The sequence below is a fragment of the Dromiciops gliroides genome, chromosome 1 (genome assembly GCF_019393635.1).
Source record: "Dromiciops gliroides isolate mDroGli1 chromosome 1, mDroGli1.pri, whole genome shotgun sequence".
Taxonomy (NCBI): Eukaryota; Metazoa; Chordata; class Mammalia; order Microbiotheria; family Microbiotheriidae; genus Dromiciops; species Dromiciops gliroides.
Genome location: NC_057861.1, coordinates 320,539,343 through 320,565,160, shown reverse-complemented (window position 1 = coordinate 320,565,160; position 25,818 = coordinate 320,539,343). Strand labels below are relative to the sequence as shown.

Here is a 25,818-nt window from a genome sequence, read left to right as displayed (position 1 = left end):
AGGCCGGATTTGAACTCAGGTATTCCTGACTCCAGGGCGGGTGCTCTATCCACTGCGACACCTAGCTGCCCCTATATAGCACTTTAATGTTAACAAAGTACTTCTCCAGTAACAACCCTGTAAGGCAGAGTTGCAAATATTATCTCCATTTTTTGGATGGAAAAACAAACTCAGACAAGATAATTACTTGCCTATAGTCAAATTTAGTACTAAGCCAGTAAGTAGCTGAGGTGAGATTTGAACTTAGATCTCCATACATCAAGTCCAGTACTCTTTTTATTACAAAAACAGAACTGTTCAAGAGTTATCGGTTTAACTTTTATTAAAAATGGGGGGGGGCAGCTAGGTGGCCCAATTCAGGAGAACCTGAGTTCAAATCCAGCCTCAGACACTTGACACTTACTAGCTGTGTTACCCTGGGCATGTCACTTAACCCCAATTGCCCCACGGAGGGGAAAAAACAAAGAGAAATAACACAAGATTTAATAGTATCTAGATTTTTTTTTTTAAAGGAAATAGGTTGGCGAAAGGAAAATTTCTCCCCTACCTGTCACTGGCCTAATATTAATTGATACATACACAGAGTTCTGCCAGTTACAGTTTCTCAGTCAAATAGCATTTATTAAGCAACTACTACATGCCAGTGAGCATGCTAAGTGCTGGGGATACAAAGAAAAGAAAAAGTAGTCCCTGCTATCTAGGATTTGAGAATCTAATGGAGGGGACAACATACAACAACTATGTACAAGCATGATATATACAGGATAAACTGAAGGGTGGCCTTAGAGAGAAGGCACTTAGATTGAGGACAGGAAAAGGCTTCTTACAGACAGAACACGAGACTTTAGCTGAGGCTTGAAGGAAGCCAAAAGATGCTGGGAGGCAGATTACTGCCCTGTTACTATTTATAGAACTTCTGACAAATTCTGAAAGAATGAACATGTCACCAGCAAGTTTTGAGTAGATCCACTAGCTCCAAAATGGCAGAAAGACCAACAGCTTTTGTGACATATTGGAAAGAACAGTAGACTCCGTGCTCCCTAGCTGGGTGCCTGGCACGCAGTAAGCACTTAGTACTTGTTGCTGTCATAACACCAATTTACATTCCAATTAGTTCCACTTGCTAGCTGCCACTTCACATGCCTGAGCCTCAGTTTCCTTATTTGTAAAATTAGTTTTAAAGTATTTGCACTACAAGAAAACAGCACTTTGTTTTTTGGGGGGTTTTCTGTTTTTGTTTTTTTTGTTTCTTTTTTTTAGTGAGGCAATTGGGGTTAAGTGACTTGCCCAGGGTCACACAGCTAGTAAGTGTCAAATGTCTGAGGCCGGATTTGAACTCAGGTACTCCTGACTCCAGGGCCAGTGCTTTATCCACTGAGCCCCCTAGCCGCCCCGAAAACAGCACTTCGAAAACTATAAAGTGCCAAATAAATGAGTTATTATCTTTTAATTTAATTTAATTAATGGGGGGGAGGGGGCAGGGCAATGAGGGTTAAGTGACTTGCCCAGAGTCACACAGCTAGTGTCAAGTGTCTGAGGCCAAATCTGAACTCAGGCCCTCCTGAATCCAGGGCCAGTGCTTTATCCACTGCACCACCTAGTTGCCCTAAATGAGCTATTATCTTTAATAAAGCCTTCTGGTCTGGAGGGCTGGAGAGGAGGGCACTAAACTCCATGGAAAACCTTCCTTTATGGAGGGCAGAACCTGGACTTTGCAGGTCAATCCACTTTACCTCTGCAGCTCTGACCACTTTCAACCTACAGATCAAGATAAATACCCTATACCCCACATTGGGTACACCCTGATGTCCTGTTTCCCCCTCTTCCCACCTCTGCAGCTTTGCCATGTGTATTGTCTTCTATTATTAGACTGTAAACACGTTGAGGGTAGCAATTCTTTTTTGTATCTTTGTGTCTTTCTTTTTCTTATTTGTATCCCCAGTGCTTAGCACAGTGCCTTGGACATAGTAGGCACTTAATTGAATGTTTGCTTTAAGGAAATTTACCACGAGAAAAAGGAGAACAGCAAAACAAAACTTATGTGAATCAGTTTCTCAAAAAAATACTGCAAAGGCCGCTAAACCTCTCCAAACATTTCTCTAAAATACCTATCAAAATTTCATTTCAAAAAGCCATACAGAATTACAAGACTCTAACAGCAATTCCTTCATTTTCTGATTTGTTACATCCTTTGCTTTTTGTTACTGTTGGTCACCCTCTTCTTCTAGATATTCTCTTTTTAGACTTTTGTGACACCGCTATTTCCTGGTTCTCACAACCCTCTGACTGCTCCTCAGTTTTCTTTTCTGGGTCTTCACAGAGGTCACATCAATTAATTATGGATGTTTTCAAAGGCTTTATCCAGAGCCTTCTCTATATGTATTACCTCACCTGATGATCTCATTTGCTCCCCCAGGTTTAATTATAATCTCTATGCAGATGACTTCCAGATCTATAAATACAGCCCTATATATTTTCTCTCCTGAGCTCCAGTCTCATAACTCCAACTGACTTCTGTACATCTCAAACTGGATGTTGTGTATGCATCTCAAACATATCTAAAAAGAACTCATTATCTTACCCCAAAAGCCTCCCTCAATATACAACTTTCCTATTACTGCTCAGAAGTACCAACATCTTCCCAGTCACTCAGGCCCAAAAGCCTTCACACCTCACTCATTCCACTTAACCAATCAAATGGCAAGCCTTACCATCTCTACACATCTCTTTTTTACATCCTCTTCTCTCCACTGCAGCCACTCTAGTGCAGGACTTCTATCACCTCACATCTGGACTATTTCAACAGCCTTCTGATTGGTTTTCCAGCCTCAGTTCTCTCCCCACTCTAATCCCTCCAAAATGATTTTCTTAAAGTACAGATTTAAACATAATACCACCCCCTACCCCCCCACACACACATACTCCAGTGATTCCCTATTGCCTCTAGGATCAAATATAATATGATCCTCTAGCATTTAAAGGCCTTCACAACCAAAATCCAGGCCAGTTTTCCAGTCTTGTTACCCTCTAGCTTCTCTGTACCTTTAAAATCCAGCTATACAGTCTACTTGCTATTTTTCCATCTCCCAATGCTATGCAGCCTAACCTCTACCTCCCAGCTTTCTATACTCCACTCAAATCCCACCCAAAGAAAGGCTTTCACCCCACTTCCCTAGGAGAGTGCCTTCCATTTAAACTGTACATATCTTGTATGTGCATGATTATATCACCTCTCCACTAGAATGTATGCTCCCTGAGGGCAGGGAACAAGTCTTTTTGCCCTTCTTTGTATCCTAAGCACACAGCACAGTGACTGGAACAAAGTTACGGCTTAACAAAACCTAGTTGACTATTAGTTCTCAACCTACATGCAGCAACTTTTTTTTCCAGGGCAATGAGGGTTAAGTGACTTGCCCAGGGTCACACAGCTAGTAAGTGTCTGAGGCCAAATTTGAATCCAGGGCTGGTGCTTTATCCACCTGGCTGCCCTCCTGCAGCAACTTTTGACAAGTCAACCACCCACCCCCACTTCTTCTTCTGGATATTTTCTTATACTTCAGCATTTGCCATAATGCTTTCTCCTGGTGTTCCTCCTACCTGTCTAACTACTATTACCTCTTGCATGATGATCCCCCTCATAGATATCCTTCCCACTGAGCTATAGGCATCACTCAAGACTCTATCTGGGCCTTCTCCCTTGGTGATCTCATAAGTTCCAATAAATTCAAATATTCTCTCCATACAGATGATTCCTAAATTCATATATCCTACCCTAGCTCCACTCCTAAACTCTAGTCCTATATTACCAACTACATATGAGGCATCTATACATGGATATTCCTCAGGGGTATCAAATTCTGTATGTTAAAGCCAGAAATCATGACAAACCTCCAAAAAATTGTTCCTCCTCCATAATTCCCCATTTCTGTTAAGGGCACAAACATCCATCCCTTTCAGTCAGGTAGGGTTCACAACCTTGGGCTCAGCTTTGACTTCCCTCATCCTAGTCCCTCCCATCCAAACAGTTATTAAGTCTTATTCTCTCATCTATCTCACATCTTTCACCTTCTTTCCGTTCATATAGACACAACTTGTAAGCCCTCATCACCACTTACCTGAACTTTTCCAATAGCCTCCTAAGTGCTTTCCTCCCTCTCCAATTCATAGAACACAAGCTGGGGCAGCTAGGTGGCACAGTGGATAGAGCACTGGCCCTGGAGTCAGGAGTACCTGAGTTCAAATCCGCCCTCAGACACTTAACACTTACTAGCTGTGTGACCCTGGGCAAGTCACTTAACCCCAATTGCCTCACTAAAAAAAAAAAGAATGTGAAACATAGTACACAAGCTGACAAAGTAATCTTCCAAAGCCACAGACCTGACCATGTCACTTATTCAAAAATCTTCAGCAGCACCGTATTGCTGCTAGAATATTTTTTCAGTCTGGCTCACCCCTCCCTTTCTAGCCTTATTTTCTCTTAGTCCCCTTCATACAAGTCTGCATTCCAGCCAAACTGACCTACCAGCATTCCATTTATTTCCATTCCTTCCTCACCTTCCACTGTTAAAATAAATCCTTATTTTCAAAACTCAGCTCCAATAATTTACCGTTCCTCAGTTATTAATGCTCTTCCTCCCCTCAATAACCTTATATTTCCTCATATATATAATCAGAGCCCATGTGCCTCCAACTCCTATTCCCTAGAACATTGTGTACACAGAAGGGCTTAATAAATGTTTGTTGATTTGTTTAGCTGAACTGAATGAAAGTATGAAGACAGCAAAGCACTACTTGGCATATGACCACCATTATTGCTTTCCATATATATATATAAACCCTGTTGTCAGGACATTAAAATTATCTGGCTCCAGATTTATATCATAAACACTTTTATTCTCTGCTCTATGTGGAAAACTCTTTCAAAATAGACATGAGAATAGAATAAGTACACTGGAAGGATACTCTATGGATATGGAAGGTTTTGGGGGAAGCTTTTAAAAAGAACAACACAGATTAAGAAGTTACAATCTACACCATTGAAGGGAGGGCCATTACCCTGCATCACTAGGGGGAGATCACAGATCCATCAAAGTATGTTGAGACTGATACACACAAAAATTCAAAACTCTAATCCAGTTTACCACAAATGTCATGTCAGTCCAACCAAGAAGACTAAGAGAATCCAGATAAGATCATCTTAAGCAGAGGTCCCAAATTTGTGGCCCTAGTAGGTAGCTTAGGCTACTGAACATTCAAACTAACCAAATAACACAAAATCAAAAGTGATGAAGAGGGACCCCTTTTTACCTCGGAACTTTTTTGTGTGATAGAGTTCTCGAAAAGGCTCTTGGGTGCATCCCACACAAACCACGCTAAACAGTCTAATTTCCATTTCTCTGAATCCATCGGTGGTGCTTTCACCTCGTGGGGCTTCAGGTAAGGATGAGGGCTGATGGCACCCAAGAGAGTCAAACAGGTTCCAGGCAGAGAAGAAACTAGGAAATGTTTACACTGGGGCAAAGACAAGTGAAGTTGAAAGGGTAGAAAACAGTGCACCAGGAGGAGGTCCCCAGGAGGAAGAAGCATACCTTGGGGCTAATGAATTTTACTCTTTTTATGAAAAGAGAAAAATCAGCCTGGGGCCTGGCAGGAGGAGAGAGCTAGGCAGAGAGCTAAACTTCAGAGTCCGGAGGACAAACCTTCAGTAACCTCACCCAAGTCAAAGTTTAGGGTCCATGTCAGAGACTCTGAAAGGGAGTGAGAATGGTGCGTCCTTGGAAAAGAGAACTAGCAGATTAATGGAATTGAGAAACCCCAGGAAAGAGAGCAAATGAAAGAGTAAAGGCAGTGAAGTTTTCCAGTGTGTTTAGAAGTCTGAGCCCCTGCCGAGAGAGTTTGAAAAACGAAGAAGGGAGGATTGAAGATGAAGAAGGGGATCTGTGGCAATGGGGAGTGAGTTCGTTAAAAGAAGTCTGCGGCCTACAGCTGAGCCAAGACAACAAGAGGCCCTCTGTGCCTAGACAGGGCCAAGGTCAGGTGCTGCCCTGTGACTGGAAACTGAGGGCAGCCCCCGGGCTTTGGCGGGGATGAGGGGGTGGAGATGAGGGGGAGAAGAGTGAGGGAGAGGGGGCGGGGCAGAGCCCCTGGAGGCTGATTAAGTTTGGTCTTTAACTGGGGCGGAGGAGGGGAATCAGGGTCGATTCCGAGATTGGAAGGGGGAGGCAGGGGGAGGGAAGAAGGTCTACCAACTAAAATGGGGGGGGAGGAAGGGAAGGGAAAGAAGGGAAGGAAGGGCCAGGGTCGAGGACTAGGGGTGGGGGGGAAAGGGAGGTTCCGAGTCTGTGACCGAAGACTCGGAAGAACCCGGGTCTGAGAACAGGGAGGAAAAGAGAATCCACATCAGTGACGGAGGAGCGAGATTCGGAAGCCCGGGGTCTCTGATTGGTAGGAAGGGGAGCCGGGGTCCGCGCCCGAGGGGCAAGGAGAGCAGAAGTGTGGGATTTGGGGGCGAAAACGACCCGGGTCTGTGATTGGAAGAGGGAAGGCAGGGGGTCGGGGATGGGGGGGGGGGGAGGTGTGGAGTGGAAGACTGGGAAGACTGGGAAGTGTCAGGGTCAGTGATAGGAGGGTGAGGAAGGGCCGGGAGCTGTGATGGGGAGCGGGAGGCGCGAGCAAGGACCTGGATGAGTGATTGGGGAGCTGGGGAAAGGCCGAGGTCAGTGATTGGAGGATGAGGGAGGGCCGGGGTCTGTGATTGGGAGACCGGCGGGGGCCCGAAGTTGGGCCAGAGGAGGGTCACGGCTCCGTGACTCAAGGGGTGACGCGCCGGGGTTGTGGGGTGGCGGGGGAGATAGGCGGGGACCACCCGGAAGAGGAGGAAAACACCTAATAGGGAAGACGGAGGCCCGCGGAGACCTTACCTTGGTTTTAGCCCGGCTGGCCTTGGCCTTGGTCCGACGCGGGGGCCTCACCGCCTCGGCCATGTTTCCGGCTCCTGCCCTGACCCGGGTTTGTTATTGTCAAAATGCTTCCCCACGCACAGCCCTCTTCGGTTTCCGGCCTTAGTCACATGGCCTGCGCCTCCACCAATCCCTTGCGAGGGGTTGGACCTGGGCGCCCTACGGGCCGAGGAATAAGGCAAACTACCGCCCACGGCGACCCTTGTCCCGGGAATGAGCCAGGCTTAAAGGATTCCCAGCTTCTCCCAGGGACCCAGATCGGTCCTGGTTCCGTGCAGGGTGCTCGAGGAGGAGGAGGAGGAGGAGGGGAGAGCGGAGCGCATGCGCCCAGCGCCTCCTTCCAGCCTCCTCCCCTCCCCCTGGCGCAGAACCGAGGCTCATCCCTAACCCCGAACCCCGCGAGTGGTCGTCCTGCGTCTCCTTGAAGTCCTGGTGCTGGAGAGCCCACTACCCCCTGAGGTGGCCCATTCCACTTTGGAACCGCCCTCTTTGTCTCATTGTTAAGAAGCTTGGGTTTGGATTTTGTGTTATGGAGATAGAGAACTCCCGGGTGAGGAGACTCTCTCTGTCAATGCAGATCGGCATCTCTTCTGTAGCCTGTCCAATCTTAGAGAGTAGCCTAGAGAATGACAGGCCGAGGTACCCGCCCAGGGTCTCACGTGAAACCAGCGTGTGTCGGAAGCACGATTCCAACCCAGGTCTTTCTGGGTTTAAGACCAGCGTACACGAAGCTGCTCTCTCTGTTCTTTCATTTCAGCTTCAATATGGTATTCCCTTTCCTGCAGATCTTGGAGATGCTGTGGCCAAAAAAAATCATCCCTAAACCGACCCTGAAGTTGTGAAACTTAGCCGGGTGTGCCTGAAGCCTACCTGCTAATCCTTCCCTATATTAATTACTTTGTATACTTTACTGTTAATTAACTTCGTATTTGTATACATCTCACCTCTATTCATACTATGTATATTTCTTTAATACATTGTATACTTATTACTTTGAGTTTGTTAGTATATGTCTTGCCTATTAATACTATTGTATACTGACTTTAATGCTATTATAAACTATCGTATATACTTTATGTTGCATACTGACTTTAATAATGTTCTTACCATTGTATACTTTAATGCTATCGTATGTTTGCTTTACTGTAATTAACAGTAAACTTTGAATTTGTTATGTGAGGAATGAAAAGTCCAAGAGACACAAATTCTGGGCAATTAACAATTATTTTATTATTAATTAATGGCTAGTGAACTTGTCAGTGGCACTCTCAGGAACCAAAGAGGAATCCTGGAGGTAACTCAACATTTAAATATTTGGGGGGAGTAGATGTTCCTGAAAGTCAGAAATCAACTCTGATTGATTAGTAAATTAATGAGAAAATGAACTTGAGGTGGGGAGAGCCTGGGGGAGATGACTGATCTGGTAGTTCTTGGATGGAGATTATCTCTTCACCCAGACCATCACTACCCCACCCCACCCTACCCCAGGGGCAATCTACACAAAAGGGATCTACCCTGTCCTGTAGAACAGCTATAGGCTGGAATTCACCTAGATTAGATTCTCTCTTCGAAAGGCCTTGGATTTGGGAAATCTCATCTATCAGCCAGTCCTTTACTAGGAATGGGCTTTGAATGTGGAAATAGGGGAAAAAACCTGAATCTTGCCAACATTAATTGGTTATTAATAACCATTTCTCTAAGTATATGTTTTCATGTCACCCCATATAGAATGTAAGCTCCTTGAGGCTAGGAACAGTTTCACTCTTGGTTTTGTACCCCCAATACCTAGTACAATGTGCTGGGCAAGTAGTATGAACTTAATTATATAATTATTAGTTGGGAACTGCTGTAGTTTGCACTTTTACTAGCACTCTTTTCCTTACAGAACCCAGGACCACCTTCTTTAGAGACATTCTTAAATATGCATTGCAAATGCTAGTAATTAGTTAAAGCATAATGGTTCTTCTGAACCTTTTTATTCTTCAAACCTTCCATGGCTCCTCTCCCCCTACACTCTAAGCTGAGAACTTTGCTTCATATTTTACAGAAAAGATTGAGACCAATCGTCTTGAACTCCCTCTTCTCTCCTCTTCCTTATCTCATATCATTCATGTTTTCTGCCACAATCTCCTTTTTCACTTCTGTCTCACATGATCAGGTGGCCTTACTCCTTAACCAACCCCTCTACCTGCTCAGATTATCCCATTCCAGCAGATCCACACTTTATCAAATATTTTGAGTCTCTCCCTATCCTTCCTTACTGCCTATAAACATGCACATGTCTCCCCTATCCTCAAAAAACCTTCACTTGATCATTCCATCCCTGTTAACTATCCATCCTGTATCTTTTCTGCCCTTTATGGCTAAACTCCTTAAAAAGGCTGTCTTTGAAAGATGCCTCTGTCATCTCTCTTCTCTTAACTCTTTACAATCCTGCTTCTGACCTTATCAAACTGCCATCCAATGGGTCGCTTAATTGCCAAATCCAATGACCATTCCTCAATTCTCATTCACCTCAAGCTCTCTGCAGCCTTTAACACTCTTCATCACCCTCTCCTCTGAATACTCTAGGTTTTTGGAACACCACTTCTTCCTAGTTCTCCTACTAATCTGATCTCTCCTCAGTCTCTTTTGCTGGATCGCTATCCAAATCATGCCCTCTAACCATTATAGAAAATTAAAATAGTTTATTTGCCTGTCTCCTACAAACAGATCAGAGAAATTATAATATCTCCTATAATTTGTTTCCATACCTGTCCTACAAAAACCCAGATTAGAAAAAACAAAGCTACCAAAATCAGAGACAGACAGAAAAAAACATAACAATTTATTTTTTTCCCAAGAAAAAATATAGCATGATTATGCTAGAGACCCCCCCCTCCTCAGAAGGGAGCTCAGAACTCCCCTTCTTTCTAAGGGTTTTTAATATTTCTTGGCTCAGAGGTTCCAAAATAACTTCATTGGCATGATGTATATCAACCCAAAGCAAATACTACAAGTGTAAATCAGTTAAACAATACAAATCAGTTTAACAGCTCAATTTAAAGTAGATGCTATGGTTAGATTATGAGAAGAAGTCTAGATAGTTGATCAGGAGAACAATAAGATCTATTCACTTTCTTAGGAAAGAAGACAGTGAATAAGAATTTCAAAGGGGCATTTAAGTTGGTTTATTCTCTTGGGGAAAGTAAATAGGGACTTTCTGGTTTTAGTTTGAAGTCTTTGAGCAAAGGGCATTTTGCTCCTATTAATCCAGGGTCTCATTAAATGCATTTGGATAATAAGACAGCTCCATCACATCCAGGTGATCTATACATTTATATTAACACCAAAGGTGGCATACAATAGTTCTTTTTTAGACCCTCTTCTCCTTCTACACTACTTGCTGATCTCATCAGCTCCCCTGAATTTAATTACCATCTCTATGCTGATGATTCTCAAATCTACCTATAATGCTCTAACCTCTCTACTGATCTCCATTTTTGCCTTTCCAACTGTCTTTCAGACATCTTGAACTGGATATCTAGTAAATATCTTAAACTCAATATGTCCCAAACTGAACTCATTATCTTTCCCCCTAGCCAGGATCCTTACCTCCTGTCTTCCCTATTGCTCTAGAGAGCAACACCATGCCCTTAATCTCAGTCTCAACCTAGAGATCATCCTCAACTCTTCAACAGCTGAACTGTGATTCCGAGACAACCTTAGAAAGCCCTTTAAATTCCAGATGTGCTCGTTTTGTTCATAAATTTGCTAATCTGCTTTTGTCTTTAATTAGTAACCTTCTAAAGCATTTGTATTATGAAAGGACTGACAGACAATATAGAGAGGTTAAAGAAGAAAAACTTAAGCTGAATAAGAATGACAATCATCAGCATAGTTCAAGACTCCTCTTCTTTTGCCATGGAAGGGTACATATTATACAGAAATGTAGAAGTAAGCAGCAAGGTATTGATATGAGTATTGGGGATTTTAGATACCGGAATCAAAAGTGTTCTAAATTCACTCAGAGTAATAGTATCAGTTCAGAGGTTACATAGGATTTCTATGCTGTTACATCTACATTTTGAAATTAATGGTATGGGTCTTTTCATAGAGATTTTCATGCTTTTGAGATTGTGTTTTATACTTAGTTGTTTTTTTTTAAAGAATATTTGTAAAAGCTTTTTAGAGTCATGTGATCATTTATATTTTATAATACTCTTATTAATATTAAGTTCATATTCATTTAGATTTCCCTAGTTTTAATTTCATTGTCTTTTATTGTTCCATGTGTATTTTCTTCTATTCATTCATCTATCTAATTTTGAAACATTGCAAGATGGTTTTGATTTCATAATACAATATTAATTCTAGGAGTATTGTGCTCCCATATTCTGAGTTGTTTGTTTTTGTTATTTTTTCTCTCAACTGATTATTTGATCAAACTCTTTAAAAGCATTTCCCTGACAAATTGGTTGCCATGGCAAGTGTAAATCGATTCTAGAAGTAATATTTTTGATAAGCATATTCCAAAAAAAGAGGGGAACATTTGTAAAAGTTTTAATTTTTTTTAAAGTTTTCTTTGAGATTGTGTTGTGCTTTAACTTGTATTTAAATATTTTCCAATTTTTCACAAAAGTAATTGTATACTTAGTAAAAAAAAAAGGGTATTATTTGAAATTATTGCATAATCATATTATATTCTGAGTCAAGATATATTCACATTTTTTGTGATCATTTATTATCCTCAATTTTAAAATCCATATGGGACTTGGATTATGGGAACTTATCATTTAAGATATTAATTGCCTTTATTCTGAGTTATCAGATGCCAGTTAGCCAAGATGCCATCCAGTCACAAGAGGAATACATGCAAGAGCAGACATTCAACTGTCACATGAGGGGAGACATGCATGAAGTCAAGGTATGGCCGAGGGAACGGCTTTTGACAAATGTTTAGGTTGGATTCTCTTGGTTTAATTTTTTTGTTTTCTTTTTCTCCACAATATTGTACAGATGGCTGGAAGTATTCATCCGACCCATCTCATTCTATACCTGGCTTCTATGCCCCCTCCTATATGCCGAATGCCATGGATATCTCAATCCCATGCATCTGATTAAGTCTGACTCAGTTTCCTCCGTTATGTTCGGTGGCATGGACATATATTCCATCCACCTATTTTAAGCCTGGCATGTTGCATGGCTTGAGCAATAGCTCAAGTGTGGGAATGCTCATATCCCATCATTTCTCTGTTCTTTTATGGTAACCCCCATAATTATCTCAGGTGTCATGATAAATACAGTGTTGGATTTGGTCTTGATATCTGTTACCAATTATATTAGATTTTTTAATTTCTCATAATGGCATGAGGATAATTAGGCAGATGATGCAAAAAGTAATGAAACAAAGATAAAAATTATTTTTAAAAAATTAATATCAATTCTTCTCAATTTACCCTCCATAAAGGGGGACTATAGTAATACTAAGTTTTAAAGAATGTTTCAATTTTTGTTTTATTATATGTTTCATGTGTAACAACTAAGATTCTAAATTCCCTTAGACATGTTTTTGAGAACTTTCACTGTTTGATTTGATTATTGATAAAGCTATTTTAAAGTTGTGTTAAGCTCAATTTTGTAGGAAATTTTCTTGGCTGATTACCAGCATCCACACATCAACCCCTGAAAAGATTTCTATTCCATGACTAGACCCAGAGGACGTCCCAAGAATCATCTAAGAAAAGACTTTCAAAGACTTTAAATGAACAGTTTGGTTTTGTTGTTTTTCTTTTCCTCTTTCTGTTATAATATACACTATCTGTTACATGTATTCTCTGCAGAGGCCCTCCCTTTGCAAGACCAATGTCAAAGCGCCGGTTCATGAGGACAAAAAAACGCCCCTCTGGACAAAACTTTCCTCTCTCCCTTTTCTATATTGTTATTAACATATTGTTAGTTAGCATAGGGTATTATATTCTGTTATTTTTTACTATTTCATCAAGGAAACACCCCATTTCTTGAAGAAACAAAGCGGGGACTGTAACGATTAGAATAACACCACCTGCTGGAGACTTACAGTAGAAGAGCTCCACCATGAGGTGAAGCATGAAGACCATGCGTCTTTTCTTTGGTGTCAGGAAGTGAAGTTTGCTTGTGGGAGGAAGAAGGGAGAGCCTGGCGCTCTGACTGGCTCTCTTTCCTGTGGACTCTGGCGGAGAGCGGAGCTAGGAATGCTCTCTCCCTTTAATAAATAGATGAATCTAGGTCTTTCTTTTTCTCTTCACCAAATTCTTATTCTCCTTAATAAATGCTTAAAAGTCTAATCTTGGGGCAGCTAGGTGGCGCAGTGGATAAAGCACTGGCCTTGGATTCAGGAGGACCTGAGTTCAAATCCAGCCTCAGACACTTTACACTAACTGTGTGACCCTGGGCAGGTCATTTAACCCTCATTGCCCCACAAAACAAAAAAAAAAACAAAAAAGTCTAACTCTTGCTAAAGCTTATAATTTATTGGCGACCACTCATTAGATATTTTAGACAGACTAGCTAGAATTTTAGCCTTAACACCAAATGTGTCCTTACGTTCACCTTATGACATTTAAACCCAAAATACCTGTAGTGAGAAAGGTACTGGACTTGGAGGATGTCCAGGAAGTCCAAATTAGGATATGAACCTCCCATGTACCTCCTTAAGGAGGAGATTAAGATAATGAAGAAGTGGAGCGGCTAGATGGCACAGTGGATAGAGCAACAGCCCTGGAGTCAGGAGGACCTGAGTTCAAATCCAGCCTCAGACACTTGAAATTTAACTAGCTGTGTGACCCTGGGCAAGTCACTTAACCCCAATTGCCTCACAAAAAAAAAAAAAAGATAATGAGGAAGTAACTTACTTTTCTCACAATAAATATAACCATTTTCCTCTGCCTATTTGAGATACTTTTCTCCTTGGTGTCTCCCTGTGGTCATCACAGTCTGATAATAAAACTTGGGAAACTGAGTCACTGAGTCTTGTAATTCTTTGGGACACCTCACAATCAATTTGATCAATTAAATCCATCCCTACTACAACAGTACCTTCAAATGGCACTTAAACCCTCAGAGGGGCCATTTCGAGTTAGGGATGAGAGGAGATAAAAACCGGCCTGCAAGCTTCCATTTTTAGTCACCCACCAGCTGGACACAGGGTGACCCATTCTCGCAGGAATGACAATAAATGAGACTTTGACACATCACCAATGCTGAGTTCCAGAAGTTATTGGAGGAGTGATATTCCTCACAATAATTATATCTAACATGGTAAATAATTTATTGAATGTCAATAAGAAATGAAGATAATACTTTATTTTTAAAAATAATATGTGCTCTAATGCAAACCAGTTTTAAGGTATACTACATAGCTTGTACCATTCAAAGAAAGCAAGAAGAGAAAGTCCTTCTCCATGCAAAACTAAAATCATTAATAGCTAGAAGAATATATTAGGGTAAAACTTTCAATGGTTCAAATTCCTAAATTGAGTTCAGTAAATTCATAGCTGGTGCTGAGGGGTTAAGTCTAGACCACTGTGGGTGTGATACAAAGCAAACCCAGGAGATAACTCTTATCTCCACGCCAAGGACAGGGTAGCCACTGTTTTTTATCATATATCAGGCATAGTTTATAGGCACCTTAACTGTCACAGGCATACACTGTTAACCTGAAAATTAATGAAACAATCAATATAAGAGAAATAAGGTCTTAAATCAAGACAGAGGAGTCATAACTCGGGGTATCGCAAAGCAAGAATGCTAGAAATACCCAAAGTTGGGAGCTGAAGACAAGGTTTATATGGGGTAATAGCTACAAATTTTCTGAGAACTGACTGATCCCCACCCACTCCCCCTTCCCAGGCAAATGAATTGCCTGGAGCTAACCAATCTTTGTCAATTCCAGACTCTTGACCAACTTACTTCCCCCACCTCTCCCCAAGCCAACTATCCCCTCCCAATGGTTCCCCACCTTACTCCCTGGACTTTATTATGTAAAAGGATCCACCTACATTAATAGTTTCTATTAAGAATTTAAGTAGTCTATACTTAACTCAGGAGCAGTTCTGTGGTTTCTTTTGTTAAAGGTTCATTTACATTAAGTTTCCTTTTGTTCTGTTACCCCATAAAAACCTTGTCCTTGGTTCCCATCTTTGGGTATTCCTAGCTTCTTGCTTTGTGATACTGAGAGCTATAGTTCCTCTGCCCAATTAAAGACCTTATTTTTTCCTATATTGACTGTTTCCTTCATTTATAGGTTAACAGGGTAAAAGAACAAAGGGAACTATGACAAGGCCCTTGAGTGACTATAGAAACTACTTAACTACTTAATGTAAATGAACCTTTAATAAAAGGAATTGCCCTAGAGTTAAGTATAGAAGCTACTTAACTCTAAATAGAAACTACTTAATATAAATGGAGGTGGGGGGGATATGAGGAGGGGGGGCGGATCTTTGGGAGGGGATGGTTTGTTTGGGGAAGATCCATAAGACAATCAAAAGTCAGGAATTGACAAAGATTGGTTGGCTCCAAGCAATTCATTAGCTTGGGAATGGGGAGTAGGTGGGGATCAGTCAGTTCTCAGTAAATTGTCTTTATCAAAACACACCCCTTTTCTTTAACCCTGCACCACATAGATAGATTAGCTTCTTTCTACCCCTTCACTAGTACCTCTAACCCTATCCTCTCTCCTGACTAACACACAGTGATAGGGTGCTTCCTCAAAGACTGGGTGCGTGCTAGAGGAATACTCTTATTTTCATGGGCACCATTGTTGTGGAAAGAACAGTGGACTTGGAGATTAGTTAGTCCAACCCCTTCATTTCCCAAATGAGGAAGGCCTACAGAACCTAAGTAATTTGACCAAAGTCACATAGCACAGCTAAAATTAAAACTTTGGCCCTGTCACCACCTGACTGATCTCTGGGTCTTACTTTCCTCTAAAAGAAGGGGATAAGACCTCATGTCATATACTACAGTAAGTATCAAATATGGTTTCATGGCTTATATATAAGAGGTCACGTTATAAACAAAGGATCAAGAAAGAAATTATCTAGATCTAAAGATATGGGAGGAGTTCATGACCAAATAAGGTATACAGAGAATCATAAATTATAAAAATGGAAAATTTGGATTTTTCAAAATTAAAAAGTGGTTATACAAACAAAATCAATACAGCTAAGACTAAAAGGAAAAGTTAAATGAGGGGGGAGAAATCTTTTAAAGTTTCTCTGATAAAGATATCATTTCCAACTGATGTGGGGAAAATGGGTAGGGGGTTTGGGATAGGAGCAGGGGTCCTTAGGAATTCCTCTTTAAAGAATTACACCCTCTTGCACACAAAAGCAATAGACTAAGATAGTAGTTTATTTAGGGGCTGGGGAAGGGAAACCAAGAGAGAAATCCTTGGACTTCTCATGGGGAGAAAGGCATGGCACAGAGTGTGGCTCTGAGATGCCAATTTCCTAGAGCAGGAGACAGGCAGATACTTTTATAGAGGATTAATGGAGATGATCATCTGACTATGGAAAGTTCCCTTAGTGATAGAGGACCCTCCCCCACTGGTGGTGGCTGGAGGAGTTGGGTGAGGGGTGGCAAGAATCTCTCAAGTCATCTCTCTTCTCCTCAGGCCACAAAGACAGCAGCCACACCTAATCTTATCTCCCCAGGGGTGTGGGAGACTAGAATGAAGGGTGTGGGTCCCAGAGCTAACTATGCTGGGATTTGGTTCCACTTATCTCTTTAGGTGTGACTGTCCTTTGGATTAGTTTCTCAAGAAGGTTCTTTGAGATACCCCGGAGAATTTCTGGGGTGCTCTGGGCCCATAATATTAGAAACACAAAGAATTTATTCAAATTTATAAGGATAAGAATTGTTATGGGGGAAATGGGTGGTGGTTTGGGGTAGGGGTTCTTAGGAATTCCTCTTTAAAGAATTACACCCTCGGGCAGCTAGGTGGCGAAGTGGATAAAGCACCAGCCCTGGATTCAGGACTCCCTGAGTTCAAATCCGGCCTCAGACACTTGACACTTAACTAGCTGTGTGACCCTGGGCAAGTTACTTAATCCTCATTGCCCTGCAAAAAAAAAAAAAAAAATCCAATCAATCAAAGATTTACACTCCTCTAGCACACAAATCCAATTAGAATAAAATAATAATTTAGGGGCTAGAGAAAGAAAACCAAGAGAGAAATCCTTGGACTTCTCATGGGGAGAAGGCATGGCACAGAGGCGTGGCTCTCTGAGATACCTTTCTCCTTGATCAGAAGACAGGGAAATCCTTTTATAGAGGACTGAGGGGGGCAACCATCTGATTGTGGAAAGTTCCCTTACTAGGGGAGGACCATCTTCCACTGGTGGTGGCTGGAGGAAGTTGGGTGAGGGGCAGCTCTACATCTCTCAAGCCATCTCTGTATTCCTCAAGCCACAAAGGCAGGGGCCACACCTAATCTTATCTCCCCAAGGGGTAGGGGAGACTAGAATGAAGGGTGGTGGTCCTGGAACTAACTCAGTCCTGATCCAGTGCCATTTATCTCTTTAGGTGTGTCTGTCCTTTGTTTTAGTTTCACAAGGAAACTAAACTTTGATTTACCCCAGAAAACTTCTGAGGTACCCCGACCCATAACATTCCCCACTTCTCTATATATAAGGAAAAGGGGTGAAGATTCTTTTTCTGTAACTGCTTCATGCTGAGTAGGGTCAAAAAAACACAGTGATGGTGATGTAAGAGGTTGTTTGGGGCAAACTGCCTCAGTTTACCCAAATAACTCGAGGAGATCACCAAGTCAAGCAGAGACAGATTTATTACATTCCCATGGGAATGAGCAAACTCAATAACTGAGTCGCAATAGCTAATACATGCCTTGACCTTTTATAGGAATGTTAGTCAGAGGGGAAGTCCCCATGCACACTAGGGCGAGCTCATGATCTAACATCCAATCCTGTCTCACCCATGGTGCGTGTTTAGCTCATGATCAATGTATGGAGACATGTATATGTGTTCCAGGAACAAGGGGGAAAAGGGGAGGGGGAACAAGGTCAAACCAAAGGAAGAGGGAACAGGGGAGTGACAGTCAGATGTTTCAGATCTCACAGTTCCCACTGACTCCCCTCTCCCGGCCCCCATCTCTAAAGATATTCAACTTGAATAACAGGAAGAGTCACTCAGGTGTTTCAGCATTGTTTTGTAGTCGTGTTAATTTTAGAAGGATGACAGGGTTAAAATTTATCTTCGGCTATGTTGGGAAATCAAAGAAATAGAATAAAGAATAAAAGAATACTAGCTGTGTGACCTTGGGCAAGTCACTTAACCCCAATTGCCTCACTAAAAAAAAAAAAAAGAAGAATCCATTGTTGGGACCCTAGGGTCAAGGGGATTCTGCTCTGAGAAAAAGAGACATGTCACTTAACATCTGGTCTCAACTTAATTGCCGCATCCTGTGCTGAGCCCCGTCCTTTTTTCTTGAGTCCTGAGTATTGAATTGGTGGGCAAACTCCCCAACCCACTCAACAGGGACTGGGGTTCTGACACATGATGGATTCCAGATAAAACTAAGATGTAGCTGACAAGTGGGAAGACTGAGCAGAAGTAAAAATACTGTTAACTGGGAATAAAACTAAAAGGAGACAGTGAGAATTTGACAAGCAATAAACTTTTTTTTTCTTCTTTTTTTTTTTAGTGAGGCAATTGGGGTTAAGTGACTTGCCCAAGGGCACACCGCTAGTAAGTGTTAAGTGTCTGAGGCTGGATTTGAACTCAGGTACTCCTGAATCCAGGGCCGGTGCTCTATCCACTGAGCCACCTAGCTGCCCCAAAACTTTTAAATTAACTATACTGGGGCAGGGCTGGGTATCTTCCAGACCCCATCCTCAGAGTTTAATCTGACTCAAATCCATAATCATCTCATACGAGGTGAAAAAAGGGTTAACAGAAAAACCTAAGACCCAAGCTTTAATTCAGATATTAGCTCTAAAAGGGAGTCAGACCCCAGTTAATGGATAACTCACAAGTCAGGATGCTAGGTTCTCTTACCCACATAAATCAGTACCCATAACGGGAACAGAGGGAGCCAGGCCATGGAGACCTGAAAACTATAACAATAAAGGAATTGACAAGGTTATAGAAACTTAGACCAGAAATAAATGAAAAATGAATATGTTTTTAAACTAGTCATGGGAAACAGAAAGAGACATGTGCAGAAAAGGCCAAATTTGTCCCCAGATTCACCTTGTGACATGTAAACCTCAAAAACACACCTCCACAGAAAAAGGTACCCACCTTGGGGGTTGACTTAGGACCCCAAGAACTCCAAATTAGGATAAGCCATCCCCTGAAACACGCCAAGGTGGAGAATATTATAATGAGTAGGACAGGCCCTCCCTTGTACCTCCCCAAGGTGGAGATTATTATGAGACTGATAAATCAATTTATCTATACTATAAATATAACTATTTCCTTTCACTATTCGAGAGATATCTTTCCACTTTTCTGGTTCTCTCCCTGTGATCACTCACAGTATTGCAGTAAAACTTGGGAAACAGAGTCACCGAGTCTTGTAATTCTTTTGGGACAGCTCACAATCAATTTGACCCTAAATTCTAGCCCACATCAGTGGGAAGGGGGGAAGTAGGGAAGTGAGGAAGGCCTGATCTGGAGCGTTCCAGGAGATGTAAGGTCCAGATGGTGGGAGGAGATGTATAGGCACCAGCTGTAGCTGCCGTTCAGTTGAAGCCTGGAGCCTGAATGGAATAGACTTTAACAATAATTTAAAAGAGACCAGGGCAAAAAAAATCAAAAGGAACTTAAGGTGACAAGAGTATGTCAAATAAGTTGTACTAAAGGTATTTCTGATTCAGTTTTGTTTTGTTTGGGGGGGGGGGCGTGAGGCAATTGGGGTTAAGTGATTTGCCCAGGGTCACACAGCTGGTAAGTGTCAAGTGTCTGAGGTTGGATTTGAACTCAAGTCCTCCTGACTCCAGAGCCGGTGCTCTATCCACTGCGCCACCTAGCTGCCCCCTGATTCAGTTTAAAAATGCATAACTAATAGCAGACAGATGCAAAACCAGATTCTTATATTAGAATTTCTATAGCTGCATCTCGCTACCATCCACATAAGAAAGAAATTGCTTTTCCCCCATAGTTGATACAATTGTTCACTAATTTCTACTTTATAAGAAAATTTAGAAACATAATACCTTAAAATCATATTAGGAATTTTTCAAAACTTGAAATAAAACCAATCAATTACCAATCAGGTGTTCCCAATTCAGTGGAATCTGCTACACTCCATAGACAAAATTTTCTGCCCGGTATGGGCAGAAACTTATCAGATAAGGAGTAGAGTTAAAGAGTAACCACTTTTTTTCTTTTCTTCAGAGGCCAGCAACCCTTAATGCAAGACAGGGTGTGGCCTGCTTTAGTAATTAGATAAAAGCTTAATTCTGTGCAGTTCAATGGTTAGGCTTAAAAGAAATATATTTTTTTCTTTGAAACTTTTACACATTACAAATAACTCCTGATTTTAAACTATTCTCCTACAAAAGATTTTAAGAGTAGCAGTAAACAAATCAACTGTGAGATAGCTAAAGGTTATTTCTTCTGGTTTATGCAGTGAACCCCATAAACTAGGAATTTCTCACAGAGCTGTAGTCCCAATGCTCCCTTTTTCTTTTTTTTGACATCATGCCCCAATAAGGGCCAAGGTGAAGACAGTAAAACCAGGAAGGGATGATGGAATTTGTGATTCTCATGCATACACAATAAAGGCAGTGTCGGCCTACATTAAAGGGGTGTTCTCCCTATCCTCACAACCTGATGCTTTGATAGAAGAGTGGGACTTGAAGGAGAGAGTAAGACAAGGGTCACCCTTGTGTCATCCATAGATTTACCTCCTACATCAGCGTGACCCTGGGTCAGTAACAAGGGGTTGGCCAGTCAGGGCCCTCCCCCCCTCCCCACTCCTCTCTCCCCCAAAGTTTGAGTCCATGAAGAAATACGGTTAATCAACTTTCTGGGGTCAATTAGAGATTACTTTTTCCTTGGAGAAGCAAAGTAGTTAATTAACCAGATAGTGGTTAGTCAAACAGATAATGAAACAGACATGTCAGAGACGCCCAGAAAGCTGGGAGCCTTGAATTTACAGCATGAACCTAGTTGGGAGTCGGTCATGTTTGCTATGTGATTAGGACCAGGTAGTGACAATAATCTCAAATTAGAAATGTGGAATTAAAAAAAAAGAGAGAGAAATGTGAAGTTTTTATTATTCATGTATCCAAATAGCTAACATCATCATTTTCCAAACCGCTGTAATTTTTCAGTCTGAAGTCTCTCCCCCACCCCCACCCCTGCTTCTTGCCTCTATAAAATTGTCATCTTCTCCTTTGTTAACAGAGTTGAAGACTAGACTTCTTCTCCCAGCCATGCCTTTGTATGCCAAATAATAAAAAACTTTTACTTAAATTTTGATTGGGGGGCAGCTAGGTGGCGCAGTGAATAGAGCACCAGCCCTGGAATCAGGAGTACCTGAGTTCAAATCCATCCTCAGACACTTAATACTTACTAGCTGTGTGACCCTGGGCAAGTCACTTAACCCCAATTGCCCTGCAAAAAAAAAAAAAGGCAAAAAAATTTTGATTGGATCGTGTGGGTGAGTAATTCTTTGAAAGAGGAATATTTTCAGAACCAATTTAGTGGTAGCATAGCAGCTATAGGAAACAGGCACATTATTACATTGTTCGTTAAGCTATGAATTTGTCCATTGTTGTTAAAGCTAAAATTCTAGCTAGTCTGTCTAAAATATCTAATGAGTGGTCGCCAATAAATTATAAGCTTAAGCAAGAGTTAGGCTTTAAAGCATTTATTAAGGAGAATAAGAATTTGGTAAAGAGAGAGAGAAAGGCCTACATTCATCTATCTATTAAAGGGAGAGCACATTTCTAGCTCCGCTCTCCACCAGAGTCCAAAGGAAAGACAGAGAGACAGAGCGCCGGGCTCCCCCTTCCTCTTCCCACCAGCAAACGTCACTTCCTGACGCCAAAAAAAAGAAGCATGGTTTTGCCCTCTGAGGCATTCTCCTCATGGTGGAGCTTTCCTATAGTAAGTCTCCAGTAGGTGGCGTCATTCCAATCATTACAGTATGGAAAGTAAATATATACATATATGTGTGTGTGTCTCTGTGTGTATACACACACACACATGTGTCTGTGAATATGTATTTCTGTGTATCTTCTACCTTTATCAGGAGTAGCATGCTTCATCACTGATCCTCTGAAATCATGGTTGGTCATTTCATCTAAAATTGAGAGAGACAATTATGGCTCAGGATTGGAACACATCTTCCCCTCCCCACCCCCCCACTCCCAGCCCTGTCACCCTCATCACACTAGAGTACTACTATACTCATCTCCCTAAGACCAGCAAAAGGGTAGGAGGGAACAGCTAGGTGGCGAAGTGGATAAAGCACAGGCCCTGGATTCAAGAGGATTTCAGTTTAAATCCTACCTCAGACACTTGACATTTAATAGCTGTGTGACCCTGGGCAAGTCACACCCTCATTGCCCCTGCCAAAAAAAAATTTAAAAAGGGTAGGAGGGACGAAGTCAAAGCATGATCTCTTCACCTTCCGAAATTGAATAGCTGATCCTACTGATATCCATACAGTATCCTAGGAGTATCTGTTCACAGACATTAGAGTTTTAAGCATGAGTTTAGTGCTTAATAAATATTTACTGGGTGAATTAATATCTCTATCTAAGTTTTCAGTGTCAGATTCTTGTACGCCAGGTCCAAAATGATTGAACTTTAGAGGAAATTTTATTTTTTCTGAATTTGATCACTGTCAAAGCAAAAGGAAATATACACTCTTAAAACTAGTATTTCATAAAAATTTTAAATAGAATATGGTATCCCCAGTTTTCATGATTATAATTCCTAAGAAACCCCAGTTCTATACTTGTAACCTCTATTAAACCAATTTCCAAGTAACTTATATTGCCATCTAGTGGTCTTTTCTTGCTCCCACATCATATCATTTCCACCTTATTCATTCAAAAAGAATGAATTTATTTCAATTTAACAAACATTAAGTGACTAGCTGGCTGATCTATTGACTGACTTAATATGTGCAAGGCACAGTGCTAGATTTCAGAGTGTAAGGGATTGACAAGACTACAGGTCTTGTAGTTCCAGGCCCCTAGTTTGACAAATGAGGCCCAGATTCTAAGGCTTTAGGTTAATTAACTTGACCAATGTAACAGAAGTGGAACTAGACTTCAGCTTTCCCAATCCTATGTTCTTCCTCCTACATAAGACTGAAACCACAGCACTATACCAATGTAATGGGAGGACTGGGCCCTCGTTGGCCCAGTTGAATTAATATTGGGGAGATTGATATTTGGAGGGGTAGAGGGACATACTGGATGAGGGCTTGTGAGCAATAATACTAGAAAACCAGCCCCCTGCCTTCCATGTTCCTCTGAGAACCCTACGGAGAAATGTAGCAGCCCTAAAATGGGGACATGACCCACAAGTACTAGCTGGATGTGGGAGAGTGAGACCCAGTGCCCATGTGCCACACAGAGCAATAAATCTTCCATTCTTTATCTCTTTTCCCATTTCTCACCTAAACTCAAAAAGGGTGTCTATAATTGGGGTTTTGAGACTTTGTCTCATTTCTGAATTCTCTGTAATTTGGCTGCCAAATTTATCAACTGAAGTTGCTCTTCCCAAAGTTACCAGATGATTTCTAAGTTGTCAAACTGAATGATTTCTTTTCACTATCCTTTTTGGCCTCTCTGTAGCATGGCTCTGTTGACCATCCTCTCTCCTCCTAGACATTCTCCTTGCTAGGGTTCATGTCTCTTCTCTCTCCTGGTTTTCCTCCTACATATCCTTCTGCCTCCTTTTAGTGTCCTTTACTAGTTCCTCATGTTATAGGACTAGCATGCCTCAGAAGTTCTTTGGGGTACATCAAAGAACCTTCTCCTCGAGAAACTAAACCAAAGGACAGATACACCTAACCAGTCTCCTCCACCCCTCAGGGAGATGGGATTGGGTATGGCTGCTGCCTTTGTGGCACAAGGAGCAGAGAGATGGCTTGAGAGATCCAGAATTGCCCCTCACCCAACTCCCCCAGCCACCACCAGTGGGGAATGGTCCTCCCCAAGAGAGTAACTTTCCACAGTCAGACGATGATCACCTCATCGGACCTCTATAAAAGTATCTGCCTGTCTCCTGCTTGAGGAGATTGGTATCTCAGAGCCATGCTCTGTGCCATGCCTTTTCCCCATGAGAAGAAGTCCAAGGATTTCTCTCTTGGTATCCTTTCCCCAGCCCCTAAATAAACTATTATCTTATTCTATTGGATTTGTGTGCAAGAGGGTATAATTCTTTTTTTTTTTTTTTTGGTGAGGCAATTGGGGTTAAGTGACTTGCCCAGGGTCACACAGCTAGTAAGTGTTAAGTGTCTGAGGTCGGATTTGAACTCAGGTCCTCCTGACTCCAGGGCTGGTGTAATCCACTGTGCCTCCTAGCTGCCCGGTGTAATTCTTTAAAGAGGAATTCCTAAAGACCCCAAACCCCAAATCCCCCACCTATTTCCCCATAACACTCACCCCACTCATTACCTTGCATATTCTTTATATTTTGTATATATTTATGTATCTCCCCTGTTAGAATATAAGATCCTGAGACTTGGGGAGTGTTTTTTTCTTTTGTGTTCCCAGTGCTTAGCAGTGACAGACTCACAATAATCACTTAATAAACACTTGTTGCTTCATTTCTCATTAACAATTGCATTTTATAAATACATGAAAGAACAATGTAACTGGACTGTGGTGAAAGGAAAAGAACACCTGGAGTCTCAGAAGTCCTAGGCTCAGACCTCACCTTGATATTTTACTACCTGTGTGACCTTTGTAAAGGCATTTAAACCATTCCTCATCTATAAAATAAGGGGATTTGGACTGTGTGTCCTCTGAGATCCCAGCCAGCTCTGGACAAAAAGCCAGTTTTCTTATGGTCTCTGAGGTCTTTTCAAACTCTAAATCTTGAGATCCCTTTAGTTACCCTAGCAAAACAGTAGGCAAATTTTCAAGTCCAAGATGTTAATGGTCTCCCCTTTTGGAAGAAAGTTAAACCAGGGTAAAACATATTTAAATCTACTTTCTCTTTCCTTGCCCTCCTGCCTCATCCTTACTGCCAAACAACGCCTCCTCCCCTTCCCCGCCCCCCCCAATAGTCATACATTCCCGTTTGCCTTGCTTTCATCTTATAACATTACCGGGCCATGGCCGGTCTTTACTGAGGTCTTGCCACTGGGACTCGGATGACTGTAAGAGAGAGTGAAGCTGATGACTTTGCATAGCCCTGTTCACTTAAATCCAATTCACTTGCAAGTCAAGACAGCACCCTCCTGATGTCATTGACCCTCTTCGAGAATGAAGACTAATAATGACAACATTGCCCATACTTCTTTTTTTTGGTGAGGCAATTGGGGTTAAGTGACTTGCCCAGGGTCACACAGCTAGTAAGTGTTAAGTGTCTGAGGCCGGATTTGAACTCAGGTACTCCTGACTCCTGGGCCGGTGCTCTATCCACTGAGCCAACTAGCTGCCCCATTGCCCATACTTCTTAAGCTCAATGCTTTTGTCCCTACATGACAACCTTTCTCTGACACTCCTCTTATGACCCTATGTAACTGCTGCTCTTCTCTCAGAATTGTAAGTCATTTAAAATATTTTACAGGCTTTCAATATCTGTCTGGCCTCTAAAGGATGTTTTCATTTTTTTACTACCTAGCAATAATTTTAGTTTCAGTTAGGTATAAGCTCCAAGGAGCTGAGAGTTTATCTGATAT

At 41.7% G+C, this 25,818-nt stretch overlaps 1 protein-coding gene across 3 annotated transcripts in view; it reads right to left on the bottom strand.

Annotated features, from left to right (window-relative positions):
• Positions 1-7,052, bottom strand: part of EPG5 (ectopic P-granules autophagy protein 5 homolog) — a 144,126-nt gene extending 137,074 nt beyond the window's left edge. For all 3 annotated transcript variants that reach the window (XM_043968814.1, XM_043968820.1, XM_043968831.1), the window contains exon 1: positions 6,921-7,052. In XM_043968814.1, coding sequence (XP_043824749.1) covers positions 6,921-6,983 — 63 coding nt within the window. In that variant the 5' untranslated portion in view covers positions 6,984-7,052. The remainder of the gene's footprint in view (positions 1-6,920) is intronic.
• Between the last annotated feature and the right edge of the window lie 18,766 nt (positions 7,053-25,818).